The 27708-nt window shown below is 33.1% G+C and overlaps 1 protein-coding gene across 30 annotated transcripts in view; it reads right to left on the reverse strand.

The window, feature by feature from the left end:
• The window catches only part of PPFIA2 (PTPRF interacting protein alpha 2), a 502911-nt gene that overhangs the window by 162475 nt on the left and 312728 nt on the right, over window positions 1–27708 (reverse strand). For 25 of the 30 annotated variants that reach the window (XM_055095939.2, XM_034936291.3, XM_034936292.3 and 22 more), the window contains 2 exons: window positions 23919–24083; window positions 18713–18787 (listed from right to left, as the gene is read on the reverse strand). In XM_055095939.2, coding sequence (XP_054951914.1) covers window positions 18713–18787; window positions 23919–24083 — 240 coding nt within the window. The remainder of the gene's footprint in view (window positions 1–18712; window positions 18788–23918; window positions 24084–27708) is intronic. The other 5 variants (XM_055095950.2, XM_055095948.2, XM_055095944.2 and 2 more) reach the window with 1 other exon arrangement.

Here is a 27708-nt window from a genome sequence, read left to right on the forward strand (position 1 = left end):
CAACATGAAAGCATGTAAGAGTACAAATCTCACCGGTTAAGGTAAACATATAGATAAATGGAGGTTAAAGTAACATTATAATTGTATTGTATAAATTACTTTTAATCCTACTGTAAAGGTTAGAGATACAAAATTGTTAATGGATACACAATATAAAAAGAAACTCTGACTACAAGAACACAAATTGGGCAGAGTAAAAGGGGGAGTAAAAGTGTGGAGGTTTTGTATTCAATTGAAGTTAAGTTGCTGTTAACTTAAAAAAGACTGTTGTAACTACAAGATATTTTATGAAAGTTTTGAGCTAATCACAAATAAAACACCCACAATATACATAAAATATACAAGAAGAAAAAAAATCAAAGCAAATAACTACAAAAAACCATCTAATTAAAAAGAAGACAGTAAGAGAGCAGAGAGAGAAAAATCAATGGCAAAATGTATAGGAAGCAATTAACAAAATGAAATTAGTAATTCCTCACCTGTCAATAATTACTTTAAATATACATGAATTAAAATCACCAATCAAAAGGCACAGCATGGCTGAATGGATTTAAAGGAAAAAAATAATATAACAAGATCCAGTGGTTTATTTTTCATAAGACACTCATTTTACATATAAAGACACACACAGTTTGAAAATGAGGAGCTGAAGAAAGTTATGTTATGCAAATGGTAACCAAAAGAAAGCTAGGGGTAGTTATGCTTATATCATGAAAAGTTATGCCATGCAAACGGTAATCAAAAGAAAGTTGGGAATGGCTATGCTTATATCAGACAAAATAGACTTTAAGTCTAGAACTGTCTCTAGAGGCAAGGTGATTATATAAACAGGTATATATATATATATATACACACATATGTGTGTGTGTGTATATATGTGTATATATATGTGTGTATATATATATATGTGTGTATATATATATATGTCATTTTCATGAGCTCTCAGATGAAAACGAGAAACAAGGTATTGGAAACTAAAGTAAATGCCATCCTGTTACACCTCTGCAAAGACTAGTAGAATTGTGTCTATATTATTGGACTTTATGGAAGGAAGAACTTAAGAGTGAGGAACTATGATATCTGGTGAAAGAAATATCTAAGCAGCAAAGCATTCACCCTGCTGCGTGACTACTTTTAACTGTTTACAGTGAAGTGTGACAGAAAAGGATTGTCTTAAGGGCAGAATTTATAACTAAAAGGAAAGCAGAGTGAAAAACCTTGGCAAATTCACAGCGTGGGAAGGTAAAATGTGAAAAAATGTGGCCAAGCAACCATTTGCTAAAGAAATTACTAAAGATGGAAGGGAGTCAAGGGCTACTCTTTAAGATAAACAAGTCACTTCTTACATGGATGGCAGCAGGCAAAGAGAGAGCTCATACAGGAGCTCTTATAATAACCCTCAGATCTAATGAGACTTATTCACTATCACAAGAACAGCACAGGAAAGACCTACCCCCATGATAAAATTACCTCCCATTGGGTCCCTCCCACAACACGTGGGAATTCAAGATGAGATTTGGGTGGGGACACAGCCAAATCATATCACCACTCATTAGGCTCTACCTCCCAAAACTGTTGCACTGGGATTAAGTTTCAAACCTATGAACTTTTGGGAGATGTATTCAAGCCATAGCTTTCTGCCCCTGGTTCCCAAAATTAATAAAGTTAATAAAATCAGACATGAAAGAGGAGACATTACAACGAATGCCTAAAAAATATAAAGGATCATAAGAGACTACTATGAACAATTATAACCCAGCAAACTGCAGAGCCGAGAAGGAATGGATAAATTCCAATAAACATACAATCTGCCAATACTGAATCAAAAGGAAATAGATAATCCGAACAGAAAAATAACAAATAAGGGGATTGAATCAGTAATAAACCAACCCAAATATGTCCATGAACCAATGCCTTCACAGATGAATTCTACAAAACACTGGAAGAGGAATTGATACCAATTCATCTTAAGCTCTTCCAAAAAATAGAAGAAGCAGTAACACTTAAAAGGTCAGGATCCCCTAATTCCAAAATCAAAGATACTACAGAGAATAAAATTACAGGCCAATATTTCTGATGAACAAACATGCAAAAATCCTCAATATAATACTAGCAAACCCAATGCAACAGAACATTAAATAGATCACATATCATGACCAAGAGAGATTTATCTCTGGAATGCAAGGATAGTTTAACATACACAAATCAATCAATATGATACAACACATCAGCAAAATTTTTTAGAAACAGAATTATCTCAACAGATGCAGAAAAGGCAAATGAAAAAGTTCAACATCTATTTATGAAAAATATTCTCAACAAAATTGGTATAGAAGAAAATTACCTCAGCACAATAAAGATCGTGCGTGAAAAGTACATAGCTAACATCTTAATCCATGGAGAAAAACTGAAAGCTTTCCTTCTAAGATCCAGCACAAGAAAAGGATGCCCACTTTTACTACTTCTTTTTGACATAGTACTGAAGTCCTAGCCATAGCAATTAGACAGGGAAAGAAAATAAAAAGCAAACAATTGGAAAGGAAGAATTAAAATAATCTGTATGCAAATGACATGACCACAGACATTAAAAACTGTAAAGGCTCACTGTTATAACTAATATCTATTTTAACTAATAAACAAAACAGTAAAGTTGCAGAATACAAAATCAACATTCAAAAATTAGTTGCATTTCCACACACAAACAACAATATAAAAAGGAAATTAAGAAAACAACCCCCTTAATAATAGCAATGAAAAGAATCAAATACTTAGCAATAAACTTAATCAAAGTGGTAAAAAACTTTAAAATATATTTTAATATCTGTGCATTCTAGGAAAACCCCATACTCAACAATCTTTAATTTTCATAACATTATTAAATGTTTTACATTAATATTTAATAAGGAAATTTCAGAATTATTTTATTTAAATCTCAAAACCATTATATTATAATTTTGATTGAATTACACCTATAAAATAACTTGGGAAAAATAGATATCTTTACAATATCTAGCTCCAGACACAAAAATGAAACTGTTGTTTCCATGTATTTAGGACATTTTTTATTTCCTAAAACAATGGGTTTTGCTATTTTAGCTAAAAATTTCTAAACATAATTCAGTGTTTACATATAAAATACATCTATATATCTATCTTTATAGTTATTTGAATGAAATATGCTTTTCACTAATGCTTTCTATTTATTGCTGGTGTGGGAATACTACTGATATTTACATATACATTTTTATATTACTTTATTAAGTTAATTAATAAATTCCAAACATTCTTTATGTTTTATGTGTTCTAGAGTCTCCTTTTTGCACATTAATATTCATTCTCACATTCTTTAGCAATAGAACTTTTGTATATGGCCATGAAAATAGAGATTGCATGTCCTGGTCTCTTTTACAGCTTAGAGTGATGTGAGACCAAGTTTTCTTCAATGGCATGTAAGTAAGAGTCATGTGTGCTACTTCCTGATCTTGCCCTTAAAAGTTTCCTTTATATGTTTATTAGCTCCCTATAATACCTGCTGGCTGGAAGTAGTGCCATCTGTGACAGGCACTTTAACCCATACAGCGTATTTATATGTCCCTCAGCCCACTTGTTCTGGATACAACAGACATATCAGTGCAGGTGCAAATCCATCTAATTCCATGGATAGATAAAAATGTATGCTTCTTGGAATAAGTGTTGATTAACCAAAACCTGGAGAAAAGATTTTAAAAGGAGAGATTAGAAGAAATGAATACATCCAAGAAAAGGGAAATGGCTCAGGCATTTACTAATTATGTGATTCAGGTGAATTACTTTAAGCATTAGAACCATATTTTCTGCATCTTTAAAGTGGTGATAGTACTTCCTGTTTTAAAGGTGATTAGATAATTGCAATATCTCAATACATTTTCACTGTTAATAACAGCCATAACCTCGTAATGTGGGGATCCATAAACTTGAAGGTAAGGAAAGGTAAGTAAGTGGTTGGAGCTTTCTGAGAACGATAAAATAGCACTTACATAAATATACTTGACTCAGCCTCATGCCTCAAAAACACTAGTTGCCTTTCCTAAACTTGCTAGTGACAGTATTTTATTTTTTTATTTATTCTTTTTTGAGATGAAGCCTCACTCTGTCGCCCAGGATGGAATGCAGTGGCGCAATCTTGGCTTCCTGCAACCTCCACCTCCCAGGTTCAAGCGATTCTCCTGCCGCAGCCTCCCAAGTATCAGGGACTACAGGCCTGTGCCACCATGCCCGGCTAAATTTTTGTATTTTTATTTATTTATTTATTTATTTATTTATTTATTTATTTATTTATTTTTAGTAGAGAGGGGGTTTCACCATGTTAGCCAGGATGGTCTCAAAGGTCTCGAAATCCTGACTTCATGATCACCCAACTTGGGCTCCCAAAGTGCTGGGATTACAGGTGTGAGCCACTGCACCCAGCCCCTACAGTATTATTTAATTGTTTTGTAATTTTCTTTTAAAAGACTCTCTCTCTCTCTGCACTGGCTTTACAAAACTTCCACGACACATTTTCTGATTCTACTGTAAGTTATTTTCTTCCTTATCTCCCAATGACACTGTTTTCTACATGAAAAATACCATTTTGGCTTTATCAACATGTTATTAATTCATAATATGAGAGATCTATCAGCACTATTTGTAAAAATATTCAATTAAAAAAATTAAGATGATTTATAGTTGTGTGGTAAAGAATTTGACCTTACCCAAAGGAGGTCAGGCTTTTGCCCTCAGCCTTAAGGAGATAATCTTGTCATACCCAATAAAAGTGTTATTTTAAGGTGAGGCTGACTACACCTGATAATCCAGCTTGAGGGACAATTATGCCAGTTTGACCAACTAGATGATTTAGGGAGCTTTCTCTCCCAACTTCAAAGCTGTGATGAATCAAACAGGTAATTAATCGATCATGCTTATGTAATGAAGCCTTGATTGAAACTTCAAAGATTGATTGACATTCCTTGGTTGGTAATACTCTGTCATGTGTCAATTCTAGAAGGGTAATACGTCCTGAGAATAACAGAAGCTCTGTGTTTGGAATCATCCTGGACTCTGCACTTTGTTTCTCCTGCTTTGGCTGATTTTGATCTGTAACCTTTACCTATAATAAACCATAACTATAATATAATAGATTTCAGTGAGTGCTGTGAGGCTTTCTAGTGACTTATTGAACCTAAGGGTGGATGTGAGAATTTCCTGAACTTGCAGTTGGTATCAGAAGTGAGGGAGGTCCTATGGAGGACTGTGCCCTCAGATGTTGCAGTTTGGCTAAACTCAGGTAATAGTATATGGTAAATACCAACTGATAAGTTATATTTGTTTTTTGCTACCAAGTTTTTAAAAGTAAAATCATTAGCAGTCAATTATCAATTAAAAAATTAAGGCAATTAATGTATATCTTTTTCATCCATCTTATTTATTTATTTATTTATTTATTTATTTATTTATTTATTTAGTGTTCCAAGAGTTCAGTTATTTGGAACTTCCACAGTTTTCAATACTTGAGAGCTATTGCACTTTCTTGTTAAAAATGACATGGGAACAAATAGGTACTGCAGAAATCCTTTCATCTTGTTTAATACGACCTGAGGTGTCACATTTTCTATATTTAAAACATAGTGGCCACTGTAATGTTCTCATGCTATTTATTACTATTATACTGAAGCCTATACTGTGATATAATAATCAAATGTATCTTAAAAACTGTAAATATCTGGATGCTTTAATCTTTTATGTATAGTTAAATGTTAAATTTTATCAAAGTATTTGGCATTTTTAAAGGTAGTTTAATTTGATTAATTGATTTAATACATGCTTTATTAATTTACACATTTTATGTCTCTTTCAGTGTAATGGAGTTATAAATTTTGAAATAATTCATGTATATATAATAGATATGAAGATATCATGATGGATTCAAATTACTGAAAGATGAGGAAACTATACCAGTTTTATACAGGAGGAAATATTGTTGGGAGAAAGGCCAGGTGACATAGTAACTACACCGAAATTGAAAGTCAGACATCTTGGATTTGGATTCCTGTCGACTAGTGATAACACTCAGAACAATTCACTTAGGTTCTATATGACTCAATTTCTTAACTTTCAAAATGCTAGTAATAATTATCCTTTTCTCATACATTAATTATGATAACTAAAAAATGTGTGTGGGTTTGGGGTATTGTTACAGTACTTACTGTAGTACCAAGCACACAGTAACCTCCTCTAAAATTGCAGATGCTATTATTTTTATCAAACATGTGAATAAGTGAAATGCAATATCATTTATAAAATGCATATAGTGCTACAGAATTATTCTATGAACAACTAAGGTATTTGTTTATTCACAAGAAGAAGATTTCAAAATACAAAAAAAAGGAGATGTAGTCGTGGGTATAACATAAAGTACAGAGTACTACTATCATTTCATTTTTTATCACATTCAAAGTATCAACAGAAAAGTATTTTCATTTGCTCAACTAATAACTAATGTTGACTTTTGAGTCCAATAATAGCAATACAACTTCAGTATGTCAAGTTTACAAAGTGCTTCCCTGTATATTGTCTCATCCAAATATTACGACTTCTTTGAAAGATACATCCAAAATTTACTAATACATTCTGTTTCACAGATGAAAAAGAATGAGGCACTGAGAAGTTGAATTAATTGCCAGGTGCTATGGAATTAGTAAATGATAGCTCTATAATTCAATCTTGAATCTTCTGACTTAAAGTTAATATTCTTTAACTTTTTATCTTGCCTCTCACCAAAGTTCAATATTTCATCTAAATTTCTATGCAATAAGTAATCTTTCTCAAAATGTTAGCTTAAAAACAATAAGAATAAATATGGGTAAAATAAAATAGGTCAATTTATGATGCTTATGATCAAAGTATTAATATCAAACACGATCTTATTATTAATAGAGAAAAAAAGCATTCAAAATCTCCACATGCAAAAATAAAACAACTATGTCTGCTACCACAAATAAAAAAAAACCTTATGCTCTCATCAAAGAAAATATTCTAATCAAAATAGGAGAGAGTCTGGAAAGATTTGCAAACAAACTTCAAATGTCTTATACACAGTAGGTGACACTTTTAACTTCTATTTTAGATAATTGCTTCACACAAGACTTGGAACTAGTAAAATTAGTGGAAGTAGCAAACAGCAATTTTGTTACCTATCTTCTTTGTTGGATTTTAACAGGTATTGTTATAAAACACCTTGATTTTTTTTGTCTGGGAAAGATTCTTTGTATTATAACAGTACAATCATCAACAGCAAAAGATACATTTTCTATTGATGATAATAACTTGGACAATTTACAGTTTATTCATTTATCTTTATAATACAATATCATCATAAAGGATAATCAAGAGGTACAATAAGAAATCATAGGTCTTTGTAAATAACTACTGGTTTAGCAATACTGAAACTTTTAGTTTACCAATCTAAAATTTTAAAAAAATCCATTGTTCAACCATTATTCAACTTTTCCAGAAAATTAAAATCTATACAATCTTCTAACCAAAAATGATACATTTCCAACAGGAATAATACTTTCCCAATAAGTGGGTCTTTTGGAATCTCACAACTGTTGGCAGGCAAGCTAAAAGCATAGCATCAGATAGTTTTGCATTATCTTTAAGGAATATAAGTTCAGAGCTCCAAGGGTGTCACTGTCCTATGCAAACACTGTTGTCATTAAACGCATACTGTCATCTGGTAAGTTTAGTCATGGAGACTTGTTTCAATTGTTAATAAAACAAACAAACAAAAAATCTCTTTTATCTGACTTTCTGTTCGAATGTTAACTGAAAATTGGTCATGGAATTTACTAATATGATTCCTAATGTTTAAAATAAGCTAATCAGTGGAATTAGAATATGTAGCATGCATAAACATGTGGAAAATTAGAAAGTCATTATGAGAGTAATCATTTTTATAAAGCAGTGATAGACATACAAAATTAAATCTGCTTTCATCTCACAGAACTGAGAAAGAGATAGAATTTAAAAATACAAAAGTGAGTAATTTGCAAAGGCCCCTCAAAATAAATGATTCTTATTTTTAGGATTCTGAAATAATTTAACTTAAGAGCTTTTGCAGTGGTCTCTTTTTCTACATCTGGAGCTTTCTACTCACAGATATGGCAGTTTTAATTTGAAGAGAAAACTGACTTAGTCACTTGATTAATTTTTCAAATAAATGATCCTATAACTTCAGATGAGTATTTCTATTACTTACCTCTAGGCAAATTCCTTAATAGAGTATTGTTCAGCAAATCTCCTACTTTCTCCATGTTTTTCTGCATAATTATCAGCTATTTAAGTTTCTTTTAAACTATTCAAATATAGCTGAACTACTCATGGATTTCAGAAGTTCCCTAATTTTTACCCGTGTCAAATTTTAGGGAAAAGTTATAACACTGATTTTATTCTAAGTGGCCAAAGCAATCAAAGACAACTTTAGCTCAATATTTGTATCTCTTCCTTTTGAATTATGATGAATAAAATAACTTTATAGATTTAAATAAGGAAATACCATTGGAGAATCCATGTTGTTTCAGTTGATAAGAGCTGTGAAATACTGGCTTTTATTTAATTTGCTGGGGTAACTTAATGAGAACCTCATCTGGGTCCACCATCCCATACTAAAATTTCTTCGCTTAGTCTTATTGGTTCCTTGCTATGTTCTATGTTGTCTCGTTTACAGTCTCCTTAGTTCCTAAAAAGTAACTCTGTTCTCACTTTCCTTAGCAGATAACCCATTTCCTTGAGAAGAACCCCTGATAAAAAAGAAATCCTCTCCAAATCAACATCTTCATTCATCACTATACTACATGTTCTATTTTCCTTCCTCCATTTCTCAGAGGAAGGAGTTCTATTACTTGCCATTGATCTTAAAATTATAGATATCCTCCACTGTGCTGCCATCCATAATTTCATGTCCTTCATTTGTGGCTTTGTTTTCAATGGCTATAAGCATTTTCAATTCTGTCCCATTATAATAAGGCTGTCACTCAATACTGTCTGGAATCATTCAGCATATACTCTCTTCTTCCCTTCGTTGCTGAATTTCTCAAAAGAGTATTACCTTCTTTCATTTATCTGAACTCATACATACTTTTAATCGCAGCTATTCTACTTTCATTACAGTTTACTGCAACTATCTCTGTAAACATTTCCAGTGACCTCTTAACTATAAGTGAAATCATTTCATATCAGACATAATCCTCCATGCCTTCAAGAAACATTGAACACCTCCAATCTTTATGCTTAAAACTCTCTCTCTCTCTCTCTCTCTCTCTCTCAATATCTTGCTATCTCACTACTTCTATCTCTAATTTGGTTCAGTGACTCTTGACTTGCTTGAGTCTCATATCTCTCCTTCCTTCATTCCAGCCTTTTGCTTTTAGAATAGCTTCCACCTTTGCCTGTATCTATTCACCTTTTCCAGTTTTCCATTTATTTCCATGCATTTAACAGAATACTAGTTGTTAACCTAACTCAAAGGATTTGGGGGATGATTACGTGTAATAATGTGTATGATGCAATGGCTATGATCCATGGGCCTGTAATGCCCCCAAAATGTGTGTTGCTGCCTCTAGCTCCTTTCAACATCCTGATGCAATATTTTTCTAAATGTGAATGGTACTTAATACGCCCATGCAAGTTCTTTAATTTTTCCTTAGGAAAATAGACTTCAGAGATAAAGCTGGTTGTAGATGAGGTACAATAATTGTTAATTTCCTTGGAAAATTCTAATTGAAAGTTGGCAAATTCAGTGGTTGGAATAAGTATGCACAGAGTAAAGGCAATAAAAAATATAGTTCAGCCTGCAACTACACTTGCCAGTTCTTTTTATGTATAATGTAATCATGTGGAAAGGCTTTTAAAATAAGCACGCCTGTGTATTCACTGCAAATTAGTCTGTCAATTGAATTTTTACAGGTGCTTCTGAATAATCCATTTCGTCTGGCTTAATTACATAATTTTAAAAGTGTACAGGTTTCTGATAAAAGAGAACACATTGTTAGGATGTAATCTATTTATTCCCCCTTGTACTTCCCTTTATTGTGCTTTTTTTTTGGCTTTCCAATTTTAAGCAATAACAACAATACTCTGCAAAAAAATAAAGACTTTATTGTATTTTCTGTTTAATTTGTATTTCTGTTTAAATTGTCTGGGCTCACTTTTTTAGGACGATGGCCTGGAACATGTATTCAACGTTAACAATCCAATCTGCCTAAGTGGGGCCATTCAAAAAGGCCTAAAATTACAACACATTTTCATTATGTATATATTTATTTACAATATTTTGTTTGATTTTTAAAATTTATATTCGCCATTACTAAAAGAACATAAGAAATGCCACACCAAGCAATACCTGTGGTCTACTCAGTGCTGTATTTTCTGACACTGTCCCCTTGATTCTTTTAAGATCATGAAGATTCTTTTAAATCTATCTTTAAACACAGTACCTTGACCATCTAATACATTTTTTACCTTTAACTTTTTAAGATACCATTAGTCTATAAAACTGAAAATCCAATCACATCTCTTCTCTTCCTAAAAATTCTGTTGGCTCACTGTTGTCTGCAGGACAAAGCCCAGCTCTAGCCACCTCTCACTCAGATCTGCCTCTCTCTGTCACCTCCTCCCCAATCCTACCTCTACCTGCTTCTATTTTCTTTCACCAAGTCCATCTGGTGAGCTCTTTATAGTCACTTTTGTAGCACCATCTGTTTTTCCTATTCATACCCCTACAATGAATTCCTCCCTTTGGTAATATTACTAAACCTTGTACCTACATTTATATTCACATTAGTCATATTGTATTATAATTACGTTTACTGTGATGAAACAAGATAAATAATTAGTGTTTTTTTTATCATTTTTAAGTGTGCCCTTTAAGTACTACTCAATGGCATAAAGTACATTCACATTGTTAATCAGCCATTACCATCATCTGTCTTTCGAACTTCATTCATCTTCCCAAACTGAAATTCTGTACACATTAAATACTAACTCTTCATTATAATTGCTTTTTAACAAATAGGGTCTCGCTTTGTTGCTGAGGCTGGTCTCACACTCCTGAGTTCAAGCGACCCTCCTGCCTCAGTGTAATGAGTAGGTAGGATTTCACATATATGCCACCACACCCAGCTTACAATTAGTTTTTAACAGGTCTATCTCATATACTGGCCTTCAGAGCAGAACTAACTTTTTTTTTTTTTCAATACAGAGTCTTGCTCTGTCACCCAGGTTGGAGTGCAGTGGCGTGATCTTGGCCCACTGCAACCTCTGCCTCCCGGGTTCAAGCAATTCTCCTGCCTCAGCCTCCCGAGTAGCTGGGATTACAGGCACGCACCACCACGCCCAGATGATTTTTGTATAGAGACTGGGTTTCACCATGTAGATCAGGCTGGTCTTGAACTCCTGACCTCATGATCCACCCACCTCGGCCTCCCAAAGTGCTGGGATTACAGGCGTGAGCCACTACGCCCGTCTAGAACTGACTTTTTACAAATATGAGTTTGTTAACATATTTATACCCAGTACTTAATGAAATGCCTGGCAAATGGAAGATGCCCAATAAGTATTTGTTAAAGTACCATGATTAAAATCACATATTATATTATTATGCTAACCAAACGCATCAAATTATGCCAACTTTCTAGTTCTTTGCCACGTCAACCTTACACTTTACCAAAAACAAAACATTAACAAAAAAGAAACACAAAAACATACTTTTAATGGTTTTCACTTTACCAAAAATTAGAAACAAAAAAAACAGAAAAAAACCCATCATATTACCTTTAGTGCTTTCTCATTTCATAAAGCACAAAATCTACAAATTTTTAGCTCTTCAGAATCTGGATCCCATCAACCTCTTTACCCTCCTCTTCTGTATCTTTTCACACCCTGACTTTTATCAATGCAACATTCCTTATTCTTGAAACAGCAGTTTCAGATTTTCTTAATCATTCTGTCTCCTCAGCCTGAAATACTTCCCACAGTTTTGAGGTTAAATCATAGCCTTCCTTCAAGGATATGCTCAAATGCTGTCTTTTTAGGTTGAAGTCTTCTCCGATCCTTTGGCACAGAATACGCTTCTTCTCTGTTCCCTTCTGTATTTTGCTTGTGCCTGTATTTTGTATTTAGTTAGTTTTGCACTAAATTACATCTTAGTTATACGTGTATACGTCTGTCTCTTTCACTAGAGGGCAAGTTACATGAAAATTTACTTAATACCTCGTTTATTTTCTTTCTTTCCATTTCTTGCTTTCAGAGACTCTCAAAATTTTCTGCACATGGTAGAGATTAATTAAATTGAAAGAAGAAACAACTTGTTCATTTGATACATATGATCAACATATTGCTGTTTATTGAGCATACTGAATGTTGTTCAAATGGTTCATTAAGAGAATAGTCAAAGAACAACATGAAAACACTAGTCAGAATGAAGTGTAGATAATGCAATTTGACAAACATATATTGATCAAGAGGTTCATATCACTGTTACTGAGTGAAATAAATATAAAGGAGAGAGATGAAGTCTATTTTCTCAGTAAACTAACTACACGGGCTTACACAAGTATAAAATTAACCCTAATACTTGTTGAACAGTCGTAATACAGGCTGAAGTAATGAGCTTTAGCCATTAATTAATTAGCCTGTTGGCAAAGAATTATAAAATAGTTCATTAAAGAGGTGACATCTGAGCTTGAGCTTAAATGAGGAAATATGTTTTCAATGAGTGATTTGGGGTTGTGGAGGTATTCCAGGAAAGACTTTAGCATAAATAAGATTTAGAGTTAGGAAAAATGTTGGCTTCTTTAAAAAACAATACACTCTATGACTTAAGGCCTTAGAATGACTCAGGCAGAGCAGTAGGGGTGGTGGAGTTAAAGTAGAATCTGTAGGTTAGGAACACTGAAGAAATTTTTGATGGTATGTTACAAGTCTATGTAACATATATCACTATATTGTTAACATATATTAATATAGCATAATAGATCATTATGTTATCAGTGTACTAATACGGCATATATCATATATAAGTATATATTATAGATGAGAACATATTACAAAAATAATCATTATAATTGGGGCTTCACTTAGCAAGTTTAACCTTGCAGAATTACACAGCAAAAGAGACAAGCAATAGGAACAGATAAAAGCCTACTGTAATATTTCAGGTGAGAATGCATGAAGACCTGAAATATTGTAATTTTAATACATATGGAAAAAGATGAGAGTAAACAGATATGGGGAACATTATAGACACAATTATATACATAAATTGAAACAACCTGAAAGCAGAGAGTTAAGACAAATTCAAAGATAAATACATTTTCAAGTAGGAGGGAATAGTAGTACATTAGGAGAAATAACTTCTCTGGTCTCATCTGTAAAATAATAGTAGTATGTACCTTCCAGCATTAGTGTACTGACATATATGTATTTAACAATAAATATTAACTATAATTACTATTAAGTGCTCCATAAAATGATCTAGTATTGATGTCATTATGGACAATAAAATCTGACTCTAAAACAACTTTATTATTTTATTTGTTTATAAGAATAATGAAAAGTTATTAAAATTTCAAACACTACAGAAACATATGGTATATATACTTGCAAACAATGGAGAAAACAAATAATAACAGTTTGGCACTTATATCTAAAACTTTTTCTATTCCTGTCATAATGAATTATTATTATTATTTATATTTGAAAAATATTGAGATTATTCTATGCAACTTCATTCTTTTTACATAGCAGAATGTTTTGGGGCTTTTTCCAGAAAAGAACATAGAGTAGTTTTGTATTCTTTTTAATGAGGCAACTCACTTTATTACATTAATGTGCCATATAGAATCTAAGAGGACATCAGGAAAACTAGGTGGCATTTCAGACCCACCAGAGCATAAGGCACTTTTGTTTAGAGTAGAAAATGTACTCCTTGTAGGTGGCTATGTGTTCTGGTGCGTGTCTGGATTAGCAAACCCTGAGCTATATTTCAGCTCCCACTGACCCCCCCTGCTGGAAATTTGTAGGAGAGAATAATCTATACAATCATTAACAAAGCCCTATGGAAATGCCAAAGGGATGTTTGAAATCTTTTGTGGAGCTCAGAAGAGTATATAAACTTTGAGCTATAGATTTTAGTTTCTTTTCTACAGAAGTCATGGTTGAATTCCTGGATGTCTGGGAAGAATAGACGAGCGATCAATGAAAGAGATTATATAAAGAAAAGATATTAGGAGGTGATAACTCCAAACCCATCTGTGAGAATAAGACAAGTGGTGGTGGTGGGGGGAGGAGAGAGAGAAAGAGAGAGAGAGAGAGAGACTCTATATATAATAATGATAGATGAGAGAATAAAGTCTATTAAAATCATATAATGATGATAGAATAAACTGTATGGTCTTTTCAGATTCTACATATGCATATATGTGTATGTATGAATATATCAAGATATCATTCACAATCTAAATCTCTTCTCTTAATTCTCCATTCTGAATTTGGGAATTGAATTAATTCAGAAAAAAAGTTTGGATAAGATTTTATATCTAAACTGTCACTGTAACAACCAGAAACTCAAGAACCAAGCAGATTATCATAATATAGCACCCTTACTCTTCAAGATGGCAATATGAACTCAGAAAACAAATAGATTTGAATGTTAAGGGACACTTGTAAATACATTTTAAATTTAATTTAAAATCTGAAACGTTGCCGGGTGAGGTGGCTCACGCCTGAAATCTCAGTGCTTTGGGAGGCCGAGTTGGGCAGACTGTTTGACCCCTGGAGTTAAAGACCAGCCTGGGCAACATGGCAAAACTCCTCTCTACAAAGAATACAAAAAAAAAAAATTGGCTGGGCATGGTGGCATGCAACTGTAGTCCCAGCTACTCGTAAGGCTGAGGTTTGAGGATCACCAGAGGCTAAGAGGTGGAGGGTGCAGTGAGCCTTGATCGTGCCACTGCACTCCAGCCTGGGCAACAGAGTGAGACCCTGTCTAAAAAAAAAAAAGTTAAATCTGATGCATCAAATAAACGTTTCTCCAGCTCCTTGCTCATTTAGTCATACGCAGGACTTTTGCTCTGGTTCCTGATTATTCGGCTCTTAATAATTTTTTAAACTTTTTCATGAAAATTTGCTCTTTTTTCAAAAACTATCTTCTTCAGTTATTACCTCCAACATTCAAAATCACCTAGTTCTTATCCTAAAGCTGCTAATAGTATGAATTTTTCTAAATGTATTTTGTCAGGTTTCTAAATATATCTTCTTATCATCAATACATGATGCTTTACTTACAGTGATTTCTTATACCAATTGCTGTTACTATAGAGAATCAACAACTCAAACTGCAAATGTCTTCTGATTTTTTCGTATTTCATTTTGAAATATCAATTTTATTAAAAAGTTAAAGTTGACTCTTTTCTAATTACTCTCTTAAAAGAATCACTATTGATAAGTGATTTATTATTAGAAAACTAAAGTAAATTTTCTTTATCGCTGGGCTTGTGAATTTCTAAATAGGGATTCGAGTTAAGCCACATGGACATTAGTTAAAATCAACAACAAAACCAAAATGGAAGTTAATAATGAGCACGATAATTACTAACAGACATGATTTTTACTTATGCAAGTGACTCTTATTTGTACAAATGATTTTAAACAAAACAAATGGCATTCAGAAAAGTCTGCAGTAATACACAGGAATGCTAAAAAGTAAAAATTTATTTTATCTATGTAAAATCAATCAAATGTACCACCCCGCCTATAGGAGACTATAATAATACTTGAGGGATAAAACTCTATTCCAGAAAACAGTCATAAATCTTTCCTCCACTTTTGTTCTCAAGGGCTGCTGTTCAATTTTATGTATAATTGAAGTAACTACTTAGTCGCTATTCCTGGAGCAAATTTTCAGAGCCTCACTTTGAGAGAGTCTGGCTGTGTTGCCCAGGCTGGAGTGCAGTGGCGCGATCTCGGCTCACTGCAAGCTCCGCCTCCAGGGTTCACGCCATTCTCCTGCCTCAGCCTCCCGAGTAGCTGGGGACTACAGGCACCCGCCACCACGCCCAGCTAATTTTTTGTGTTTTTAGTAGAGACAGGGTTTCACCGTGTTAGCCAGGATGGTCTCAATTGATCTCCAGACCTCATGATCCACCTGCCTCGGCCTCCCAAAGTTCTGGGATTACAGGCGTGAACCACCGCGCCTGGCCTATGGGACACTTTTATTTCAGCTTACTTTAGCCAAGTGGTCTCATCACACCTTTGTTTATGACAAACAGAAATTCTATCACGGTCATATTAAGCCATGCTTTTATATTAGTAGCCACCAAACTTTTTGTTTGTTTGCCCTTATCAATGAAATATTTTGAGAAATGCATCCAAAATGAATGTATATTTTATCACACATAAAAATCACAATTAACATTAATAAAATATAATATGAATACACATTTTACGTTTTTTTCTGATAGTTCCAGGAACAAGTGCACCCCATCCTGAAGATAATTTATCAACCCCATCTCTTTAAAAGACTGTGTACTCCTTCTCATTACCTATTATTCCAGAGGTTCTTTTCTTCTATGATGACTGAGAGGTACTAATCTCTTATTTCTTTTTTTTTTTTTTTCCCCCCAAACCATCCTGTTTACTAAGCTGAATCTGGTCATCAAAAAGTTTTCTTTCCTTTTTAAAAATGGCTATTTCATCATTTATGGTTTTAACACTACTAGCCTTTAATTCACATAGAGTTTACACTCCTACTAGCTGAAAGTCCATTATTTCTAAAGGTTAAATTGTTATGGCTGGGACAAAGAAAAGCATATATACACTCATTTAATTAATCTAGCTTATTTTGAAGAACAAAAGAGTGGCTGGGAGTGGTGGCTCACGCGTGTAATCCCAGCACTTTGGGAGGCCGAGGCAGGTGAATCACGAGGTCAGGAGTTCAAGACCAGCCTGACCAACATGGTGAAACCCCGTCTCTACTAAAAATACAAAAATTAGCCAGGGGTGGTGGCACATGCCTGTAATCCCAGCTACTTGGGAAGCCGAGGCAGGAGAATTGCTTGAACCCAGCAGGCAGAGGTTGGAGTGAGCCAAGATCGCACCACTGCACTCCAGCCTGGGTGACAGAGCAAGACTCCGTCTCCAAAAACAAAACAAAAAGCAAAGGAGTTTGTACTGAGAAGATTTATTGACTGGTTTGAAAATGTGTATTTGTCTGTATGCATAATATATATGTAAACATTATCTTGTTATAAATCCCTTTATAAGACTTATCTTTACTGATATTAGCCTCATATATTGTTATAAATCTATTTATATTTACTTATTTTTTATTGATCCATAATAGATGTACATACTTTGGGGGTACTTGTGATAATTTGATACATTCATATAATGTGTAAAGATCAAAGCAGGTTATTTGGAGTATCCACCACATTAACTATTTATCTTTACTTTTTACTAGGAACATTTAAATTCTGTCTTCTAGCTATTTTGAAACGTATATTAGATTAATGTTAACTATAATCAACCTACTGATCTAGATCTATGGAACACTAGGTCATATTTCTTCCATCTAACTGAAAATTTGTACCCATTAATCAACCCTCTTCATTATTCCCTCCCCTCTACCCTTGGTTATTTAAGAGTAAGAAGATTTTGCTAATTTATATTAGTATGTCCAATACTAGTAATACCAATATTACATTACTGGAATAAACTTGTAGGAAAAATGCAGCCTTATAAATGTCAGAGAAAAAGAGAGATGGGACTATTTTAATTAATGGCTGACACAGGTTAAACTTCTCTGTCTCTCTCTCTCTCTCTCCCTCTCTCTCTCTCTCTCTATATATATATATATATAATTTTATTTTATCTATGTAATATCAATAAAATGTACCACACTGTCTATAGGAGACTATAATAATACTTCAGGGATAAAACTATATATATATATATAGTTTTATATCTTAGGTATTATATACATACATATTTAGAGAGAGATAAACAAATATAGATAGATACATGTATATATAAACAAATTTATGTACTCTCTATATATACCTAATTATCCAAGATAATTTGTGCGTTAAAACCCAAGAGAAGTAAAATCTTCCGAAGATAAAATAACTCTTTAAATCTTAAAAAGATGATTGAAAAAACTTTTTTGGGGGTTGTGAATAGTAGCAGAAGTGGATTCAGTGACGTCACTAAATATGAGTACAGTGCTTTTAGAAGATAAGAATAGGCAGGACCTGAGGGCAAGTATATCTCTCCAAGGAGTTCACTTTTATTTGTAGCATTTTCTAAGTTTAACAGTTATTTGATATGTGTTCCAATTTTGAGCTGTGTTTTCCTTCTTGAAACGACTGATGTTCTGCCTGTAGTCTTTCTAAATCTTCATCTCACTAGCTCACATGTCACTAGCTTTTGATAATTTTCCTTTGGTCTAGTAGTGACACATATAAATAACCAAAAATCAGAAAACAAGACTCCGGCAACTAATTTCAACAAGCCTTGTTCAATGGCATAGACAGAATGTAATTTATTTTTTGTGACAGTTATAATAAAAGTGACGTGAAACACAAGGGATGTAATGTCAGCGATATTGCACCTCAAAAGAGGAGAAAGTGTGGCATGTTACCTCCTGATTAGCAGCAGCTAGTTCTTCTTCCAGTGCAGAGACTCTTTCTAAAGAAACCCTCAGTCGCTCCCTTACCTAGAAGAAAAATCAAAATATGTGCAGTAATGTACATCCCATACATATTAAACTGTGCTGAATCCATAATTAACATCATCAGAGACAGTCAATTTGGCAAATTATTAAAGTATTTATATCCCTGCGTGGTCAGAATACTAAATCTGGCAGAAATACAGTGAATGTATTGTCACCTCGTATTGTCACTGTATCAAGGGATTTCCTTGTAAGCAAATGCTTTTGGTAGTTCCCTGATAGAGCTTCAGGTGGGGTTGGAGATTGACTTGTCTTGCTCTGAATTCTGATTCATAGTAAGTGGAGACAAAGTTTAAAAGTATATTATGAATTCATCTAAAAAATAGTCACTGTTTAAGCATGACAAATAGGAAAAAAAATACCCCACCTTTTTCTCTACTTCTGTAAAATAACAAGTGAATTTTCATTTGGTACTTAGTATCTAATTTCAAAAATTATTTGCCTGAAGGAAAGGCCTTTTAAAACCTGAAAAATGTTCTTCGCTTCTCTGTTTTTTATTAATTAGAGGTCTACTTTGTTTTTGAGGAATTGTAAACTACTTAAGTATCTTGGAATTTCCAACTAGCTTCCAGATACCAAAGGTTAAACCATTGTATTTTATAGAACAAAAATCTCTGTATATTTTAGTTTGAAAGTCATAATTTATGCTTGTTTCTTACATAACTGAAACTCGAAGAAGTATTTCATTGATTCTTGCCTTCTTAGAACTTTGTTTTCGTTGTTTTATGTTTAGATCTATATATATGTCCTGATATATATATATATAAAACAATTCAGAGAAAGAAATATTGCTGAATTAAAATGAATGACTATAGCAGTTTAATTTTCCTTAAAAAAATCAAAAAACTTTATAGCTTTAACTTAAGATGCAATTCATGGTGGGTTTTCGATTATTTATAAATTAACTTAGATTTTTCTTGGGAATGCTATAGTATTTGTGCAGTTAAGATGTGTTTTAACATATAATTATATTCCTATGAGCTTTCATTTTATTAACTGACAGCATATTTTAATAAATGGTATTTTTCTCCTCTAATAAGATTTAACTGGGAATATAGATTAAATTTATAAAATACGTAAAAACCCAGATACATAAAAAATTAAATTGGAATTATAATATTATTTTTCCAGTTAGCAAACAAACAAAAAGTCAGTAATGTCCTATTAACCTAGAATCCTATTAGGAATTTTTAAGAATCTAAGTCACATTTTAGTATTGTATTACAATACCATGTATATTCAGATGAATGGATGCATTTAATTCCTGAAATAGACCTTGAATCAGCAATAAAAATATCCAAGTAGGGGTTTTAATATTAATTATATTTTGTTATGCTTAAATTCTCTAAAAACAATAATACACACATAAATGGAGACTTGATGTCTAAAAGAGTTGCACAGGATCTTTCATCATATTGAGCTAGAGATTAACTGCCAAGTATCATTCCTGTTAGACAAATATCCAATTGTTAACAAAATACATAGGATTAATGCTGATTAATAACCAAACACTAGTTACATAGCAGGAAATCTTCGATGATTTGATTTGGAGAATACTTTTTTATGAATTTTGAATACATGAAAAAGAAGCAAATATCCCGAAGCCATGAAAATGAGCAGGACAGCTGATGTGTGGAATGCATATATCAAAAAACATTTCAACAGACGTGTGATGTTTAACAGGGATTCCCATATTCTAAAATACCAACTGTAAAATACGGGTGTCCTGAAGAAGGCCTAGTAAACCTAGTTGATGAGAACAGCAATATGAAGCAATCTAAATATGTTAATAATCTCTCCATACACAACGTTGATCATATCACACTTAAGCTGCTGTAGAGAGAGGAAGTTACCATATTTTAAAATATCAACACATTAAAATCTTTCTAAAAGTCATTCGCATAATATAAGAAATGGTTGAATCTAGGCTACATGGTAGGTTAATATATCTTTCTTTTTTTAAACTTAAACTCTTAGAACTGTTCCAAACTGTTTTCTATTTACTACAAGTTAAGCATTTATATTTTCATTATAGTGAGTTTTTAAGGAGTAAAAGTTATCGAATTTATCCAACAATATGAAAATGAAATAATCATCTTTCATATATTTAGAATAGTGGTTTACAAATTGAGATTATGTTGTCCACGAAGTAATAAATCTAAAACTGTTTTACAAGAAAATAAAAAAATTCTGAATATATTTTGAGTTATGTTATAAATTGAAAAATTGATGCTGTGAATATCAATAATGCAAACTGAAATTAATATAAGGCAGGGTTGCATTTGGGGAATTATCACTCCTACAACAGAAAATATTCTTGTGGAAATCTCCTCAGACCAGAAGCTCTAATTCATTTTTGACACTAAGATATTTGATAATAAAAATATATAGGGAAGGCATATATATTTAATTTGTTTTGGTTTACATTTCCCATACATGTCTGATATGTTATTTTTAAATAGTCAATGATTTCTGAGTAATTGAATAACACAAGTATATTTCTCATGTTCTCCAACCCTTGGAATTGGTAAATATATTGTAGAGTAATTTCAAAATTACTGATGGTCTTAGCTAATTATGAATATTCTATGCTACAACTTGGTGGCTGTATAAATAATTGGACATTAATGATGAAAATTATGAATCACTGCAACTCTCTACAGCTATGCTCAATCCTTGTAGAGTTTATTTAGTTCTGCATATGTACTAATCCCTCTATGATAAAGTTGTTTGTTTCCTGTCCCCAAGGCATGGTTAATTGCATCTGTTTCTGACTATATATATATATATATATATATATATATAGTATTACTTGTTTATATATCTATATCCACATCCCTCCTCATCCCTGTGAGAAGCTGTGAGTTACTCTTAGGGAAATTGTCTATGAAGGCACTTAGACACATATGAGTCCCTCGACAACTAAATGAAATGCTATTGTAAACAAGCATCTGGATCAACAGGTTTGAAAGTTTATCAAATGCTGATGTTTACTCCTGCTAATAATAATATTCATAAACGTTCACTAAGGACTTGTCATATGCTAAGCACTGGCTGAAAGCTTTGCATATCAGATCATATCTAATCCTCATGATGACTCTGAGGTCAGTACTAGGATTATCTTAATTCAAGATAAGAGGTAATTGATGCTTTGAGAATGAATGATCAAGTCACTTCTCCAGATCTGTCTGACTCCAGAGCCCCAACTCATTTCTTCTTTAGGCCACTGAGCATTACTTGTTGATAATTAGTCCAGTTGTCCCTGAACTCACCAATGTTCAGAATACCTATGGTGAGTTAATACATATTATTATAGCTCCTAGGGTCATACGATGGAACAACTCATATAGTTATGCTAAACCCACTGAACTTCTATAAAGTAAATTATTTCTAGATTACGTTGTACAACAACCATTTTTTTCTTAAATGTACTCACACGACCAGGTTATTTGTCTTAAGTGCTGTTTATTACCTCTATTCTGATAAAGAATCATTCTTTTGTAAAAGCATCCCTCAAGTGATATGGGAATGCTTATGGGACCATCTCAAATCATACATTCTCTAGTACCTTCATTTAAGTCACTTAAAACTCTTGAATTTTCTCTGAATAGGTCCTTCTCTTCTTACAGCTATGGGTTATTTTCTGTGTGGGTCCTGCTGCTTAGAGTATCTTTCTCTGCTTAAAAAACCCTTAATCATTCTTTAATACCTAGATCAAATGCCACCCTTTCTTGAAGACATCCTTGTCTTTGTCATTACTCACACAGTCACAGCTTTTTCTGTGGCTACATATTGTGATGGAAATACATCTGTTTTGAGTTGTTTTTCATTGATATGTGAATTCCTAGCACTAACTCTGAACTTCTCAGTCATAGTGAGCATATCTTATTTATCTCTGTGTGTCAAACATGTGCTATGGAGTCTGACACATACTAAAAATTCTATACATATAAACTCTTGCAAATTCTTAGCACTTTTATAAAAAGAGAGGAAATATAATATGAAACTAAATATTGAATATTAAATAATTATTTGATGTCATATTTAGCAAGAATTTTTATATAATATTCATTTCTGTTTTATTCAAAATAATTCTTATACTAATTGCCTCTCGTTGCTAAAATAAAAATAAGATACAATTTCTTCTTAATACTCTAGAAGACAGAATTATAGTTATCCTTACATACACACTCCACATAATCCCCTGTTCTCAGAACATCTGAAAGACCAATGATAAAAATATAAATGTATATAAATATTAAATAGAACAAAAATATTTGCATGCTTAAAAACTAGATATAACTGGGAAATAATCCCTAGTTTGGATTTTAATGCTCAGAACTTGTCGGATACTTTACAATGAAGTGTCCCAATTTCCATTCTAACTCCTAAAGATTTACTAATTTTTAAAAGTTCAGTCTTTGAAATTTCACGAAATTGAAATACGTCATAAGCCTTCCTAATCTCCTAAGGATATTATCATCATATTGGTTTATATATGTCAGTAGAACTTATTTGAGTAACAGCTAAGAGAAGCTTACAGCTACTTTTAAAAATATCTAAATACAGGTTTTTCTACTAATACTTTGTGATGTTACATGCAGAGAATATTCAAATGAATATTTAAAACTATGATATTAGAGACATTAGAAAATAAGATGCTTCTAAAATAAATGTCTAAAAGTTAAAGTACATCCAATTTGCATATCAAAATATACATAATTTTCAGTTAGTGGTCTCTTATTTTGGAATCTATAAAGAAAGACCAAGTTGGGGGGGTGAGGGGAGAGAGAGAGAGAGAGAGAGAGAGGCTCAATAATATTAAATGATATAACATTTTGAATGTCATCTGAAGTAGGGTTATAATGTACCATAATAGAAGTCTAATTCTGATAAGCCATAGATTCAGTGGTTTAGAAAAAGAAGATGTTTATGAATATTACCAACATCCACACAGTAATCCATTTTCACTTTTAAAAAATGATTTTTCATATAACTCAAAAGTGTTCCTCAACTGACTGACTTTAGGAGTCAGGTGAGTCAATGGATGAAGACAAAGAGCTTGATGCTGATGACAGAAGTGTAGTTAAGCTTGAACTCTTTTTCCATACTATACCTTTTCATCCAAGGCCTTGTGGTGCTCAAACAAAGATTTCAGTGCCTTGAGAACTTCAACTTCACTGGATACTCCTGAGGGAGACTGGGCTTGCCGTTTTACCACTGTCATTCTTAGTGATCTTTCATGTCGTGACACAAGGCACTCCAAATGCTCCAGTAATAGCTATTGGGTTTAACAGAAAATGCAATTATCTTATGAATACAAGTCATAAATACTTACAAATGACTTCCCCCTTAAATTATTGCAGGCTTACATAGTATCTAATGTTAGCTGCAGGTTACACTGCAAGCAGCAACAAGGAAGCACAGACCTGTTTAAAACAGGGTTTATAAAATACATTAAAGATAAATTGTATTTGATCATTTAACAAGTTACTGAATTTAAAAATGTAATGCAAATGTAATGCAGTCCTTTAGCAAATGTAATAATTTCAGTACGAATTCAGCAGAAATAGAACACTTGGAAAAATATGTATGATAATGATGAAAGAACATTGCTTGATGCATCATGATCTTTTTAGAGGATCATAGTGACAGTCAAAATTTATTTCATTTACATATGGCCATTAAAATAATTTGAATTGAATAAAATGAGCATAATCATTATAATGTTACTTTAACTTAATCACATGGTTTTATTCACAATTAGTCTTTAGATTAATTATAGAAAAATATATGCAACCAATTAGAACATACTAACTGAGATTCTCAATTGTCAGTTCAGGAAAGGAAGTTAAGGATACAGTTTTAAATTGCCTGTGTTAGAATCTATGATTTCCCAGAGTAGCCTCTGGGGCCATGACAGAGGTGGAGGGAAAGTCCCTGAAGACTTTCCAGGCTGTTTCAGGCTTTACACTCTTAGCTTTTGCCAGAGGAGTTCTGCTTTGAAATGTTTTGTGAATTGGGGTTTCATATTTGCTTTCATTTCAGAAGGAAGTTCTACTGCTAAAAAACAAAGATATGCTTCACTTCGGAAGCATAGTGAAAAGCATAGGCTAACAAGTGGTGTCTACTTATGCAAAATAAAGAAGAAAATAAAGCAGAAATTACCCAAACAAAAGATTTAAAAACAGATATAAGACACTGAAGGTGGAAAGAATAAAGAAAACAACTTTATTTTTTTCTTTTCAAGATATTTTCTAAAAGTTTAACTGTAATGAAAAATTTTGGTTTTCACTATACCACTGTTAGATTCATTGTCACGTATTAGTATCATATTTTTTGGTTGATTTCTCTACATTTGCTGTCACTAATTATGACTCAAAATGTTAGAAAACTTTGCCATTATTGGGCACAAAGAACACCAGCATCTGAGACACTAAACATGCATAAATCAGTAGATAAGAGTCACATTTAAGGATCAAAATAATCGCCGGGCACAGTGGCTCACTCCTGTAATCCCAGCACTTTGGGAGGCCAAGGCAGGCAGATCACGAGGTCAGGAGATTGAGACCATCCTGGCTAACACAGTGAAACCCCGTCTCTACTAAAATAGTAATAATAATAATAGTAGATTTTCAGTATGAAAATGACCTGAAATTTTCAAGGAGCCCTTTAAAATTTATCAATCTCTGATTATATTATGGTATTCTATTCTCTCAAATTCTTTAGATACATGTATTCATTGCATAAATCCAAGCTGTTTTACATAGGTTGTGGAGATTTGCATGAACTTAATAATGTCTGTTTTTCCAGTGGCATCTGATGTCAATCTTTCACTGGCAAACTATGTTCCAGACTTCTGGCCTACTTTTAGCTCCTCAGTATGTCAAGCCTTTGCTTATGCTGTACCCTCTGCCCAAAGCTCTCCTTCTTTGGTTCCTCATTTAACCAGCTCTTTCTCATTCTTTAAGTCTCAGCTTAAACATCATCTCTCAACAAGGCATTTGCTCACTACTGTCTAAAGTAAGTTTCTCCTTTTCCCCACCTCCGCAAGTCTCTATTTCAATCCCTTACTAATTTTTTTCACAATATTTTATGATATGCAATTTAAACAAATTTTTCTACCAAATTTCATTCTATTTTCCCATTGCAATAAAAACTCCATGAGAGTTGGCACAGTGTCCGCCTTAATCCTCTTGATCCTCTCTGGATTTGGGTGTTAGCTCAATTCCCAACATCTATAGGTATGCAATTAATACTTGTTGAGTGAACTGAAATATTAAATGAGTTAAATTTACATACCTCATATAGTTTTATATATCTCATACAGATTTGGCCTATATGAAAGCTAAGCCTGTGGCCATGGTTAATTGGCATTATTTCCTAAAAGCTTAGGCTAATTAACATTATTATGTACATCTATCCTTCAATCTGATGACAAAAATAATGAAACCTTTACAACACAATGAAAACTGTTTTTTTCTAATTGTAAATTAGAGTCATCTTGCATAATATAGTCATTCAATAAACATATCAGCATCCAATTTTGCACAATACAGTGTAAGATTTAGAAATATAAAATATCCACCCTCTAGGAAAAGAAACACAATAATGATGCTATAAAGGATATCTGTTATTAGAGACTACCTAAATCTTTTGATCACACTCTTCACATTTGGCAAGTGGAACTTTTTAACTGCTTCTCCCTACCCTCATGTCCTCATTGTCTCTTTACCCAGCTTAAAGTTAACAATTCAGTATTTGTAAGCACTCTCTTTCATGCTCCCTCAGTTTCTAGAACCTGATCACTTGCCACTACAGCCACTGCTTACATTTGTGTCCAAGACCTATAATCTCCCCCTGGATTATAATGGCTCCTTAACTGGTCCTCCTCCTTTCAGCCTTTCATCTTCAGGCTATTCTTAAAACACTATTTCAGTTAAAATGTGAGTTAGGTCATTTATACCTCTGCTCAAATTTTTAATGTCTTCTTATTGAGCTCAAGTGAAAGTCAAAGTCCTTATACATCCCAAAGGGATCTAAATTTTCTGAACTTATCTCCTATTTTTCTTCTTGCTCATTCTGGTATAGCTACATTGGCTGCCTTGCAGTTTTTTGTTTGTTTAGTTTTGTTAGTTTTGCTTTTAACAGGCTAAACATCCATGTCCCCACAACAGGGGTTTTGTACTTCTTCTTTTCTCTAACTAAAACATTCTCTTTCAGAAATCTGTATGACTATCTCACTTCACCTTCTCTTTCATATTTTAACTCAAATGCCACTTTTCAATGAGGCTTTCCCTGGTTACCTACAACATTGGATATCTCCTTCCTAGCATATTAAAATGTTGCTTTGTGTCATTAAGTTTTTGGATAGTTTGTCATATCATGATAGGTAATCAGAAAACCTTCTCCCAGAGGATCTGTAACTATTTATTAGAGTCATAGTACTATGGACAATAAAATATCAAAGTTTCTTGAATATTACCTCTGAGCTAGGAGTAATTTTCTGATCCTCACTCTGTAAGAGTCTTCAGTAACCTGGTGGACAAACTGATTCACCTTGTAGATATCAGCCTATTTCCCTTGCCACCATGTCATATTTCTCAATGTGCATAAAGAAGTGACCATGGTTTCAGGGTTATAAACCTGACAAAATGGGCTTCCCACGATTAAGACTGATGGAGATACCACCATGGCTGAATGGCCCAGCGGCAAGCTGCAGCCATTTAACTTGAGCCCTGTCATGATAAAGTACAGCTGGAGACCAGCTGTTCACCATGAAGCAAGCATATTATATCAAATACTTTCTATTAAAGAGAAGGCAGTTTTTCCTCACTATAATAACCCCCCTTTTTGGATATAGATTTGCTTTCTCTAATGACCATACTTCTACCAGAAACACCATC

Source organism: Pan paniscus, chromosome 10 (genome assembly GCF_029289425.2).
Source record: "Pan paniscus chromosome 10, NHGRI_mPanPan1-v2.0_pri, whole genome shotgun sequence".
In the NCBI taxonomy this organism is placed as follows: Eukaryota; Metazoa; Chordata; class Mammalia; order Primates; family Hominidae; genus Pan; species Pan paniscus.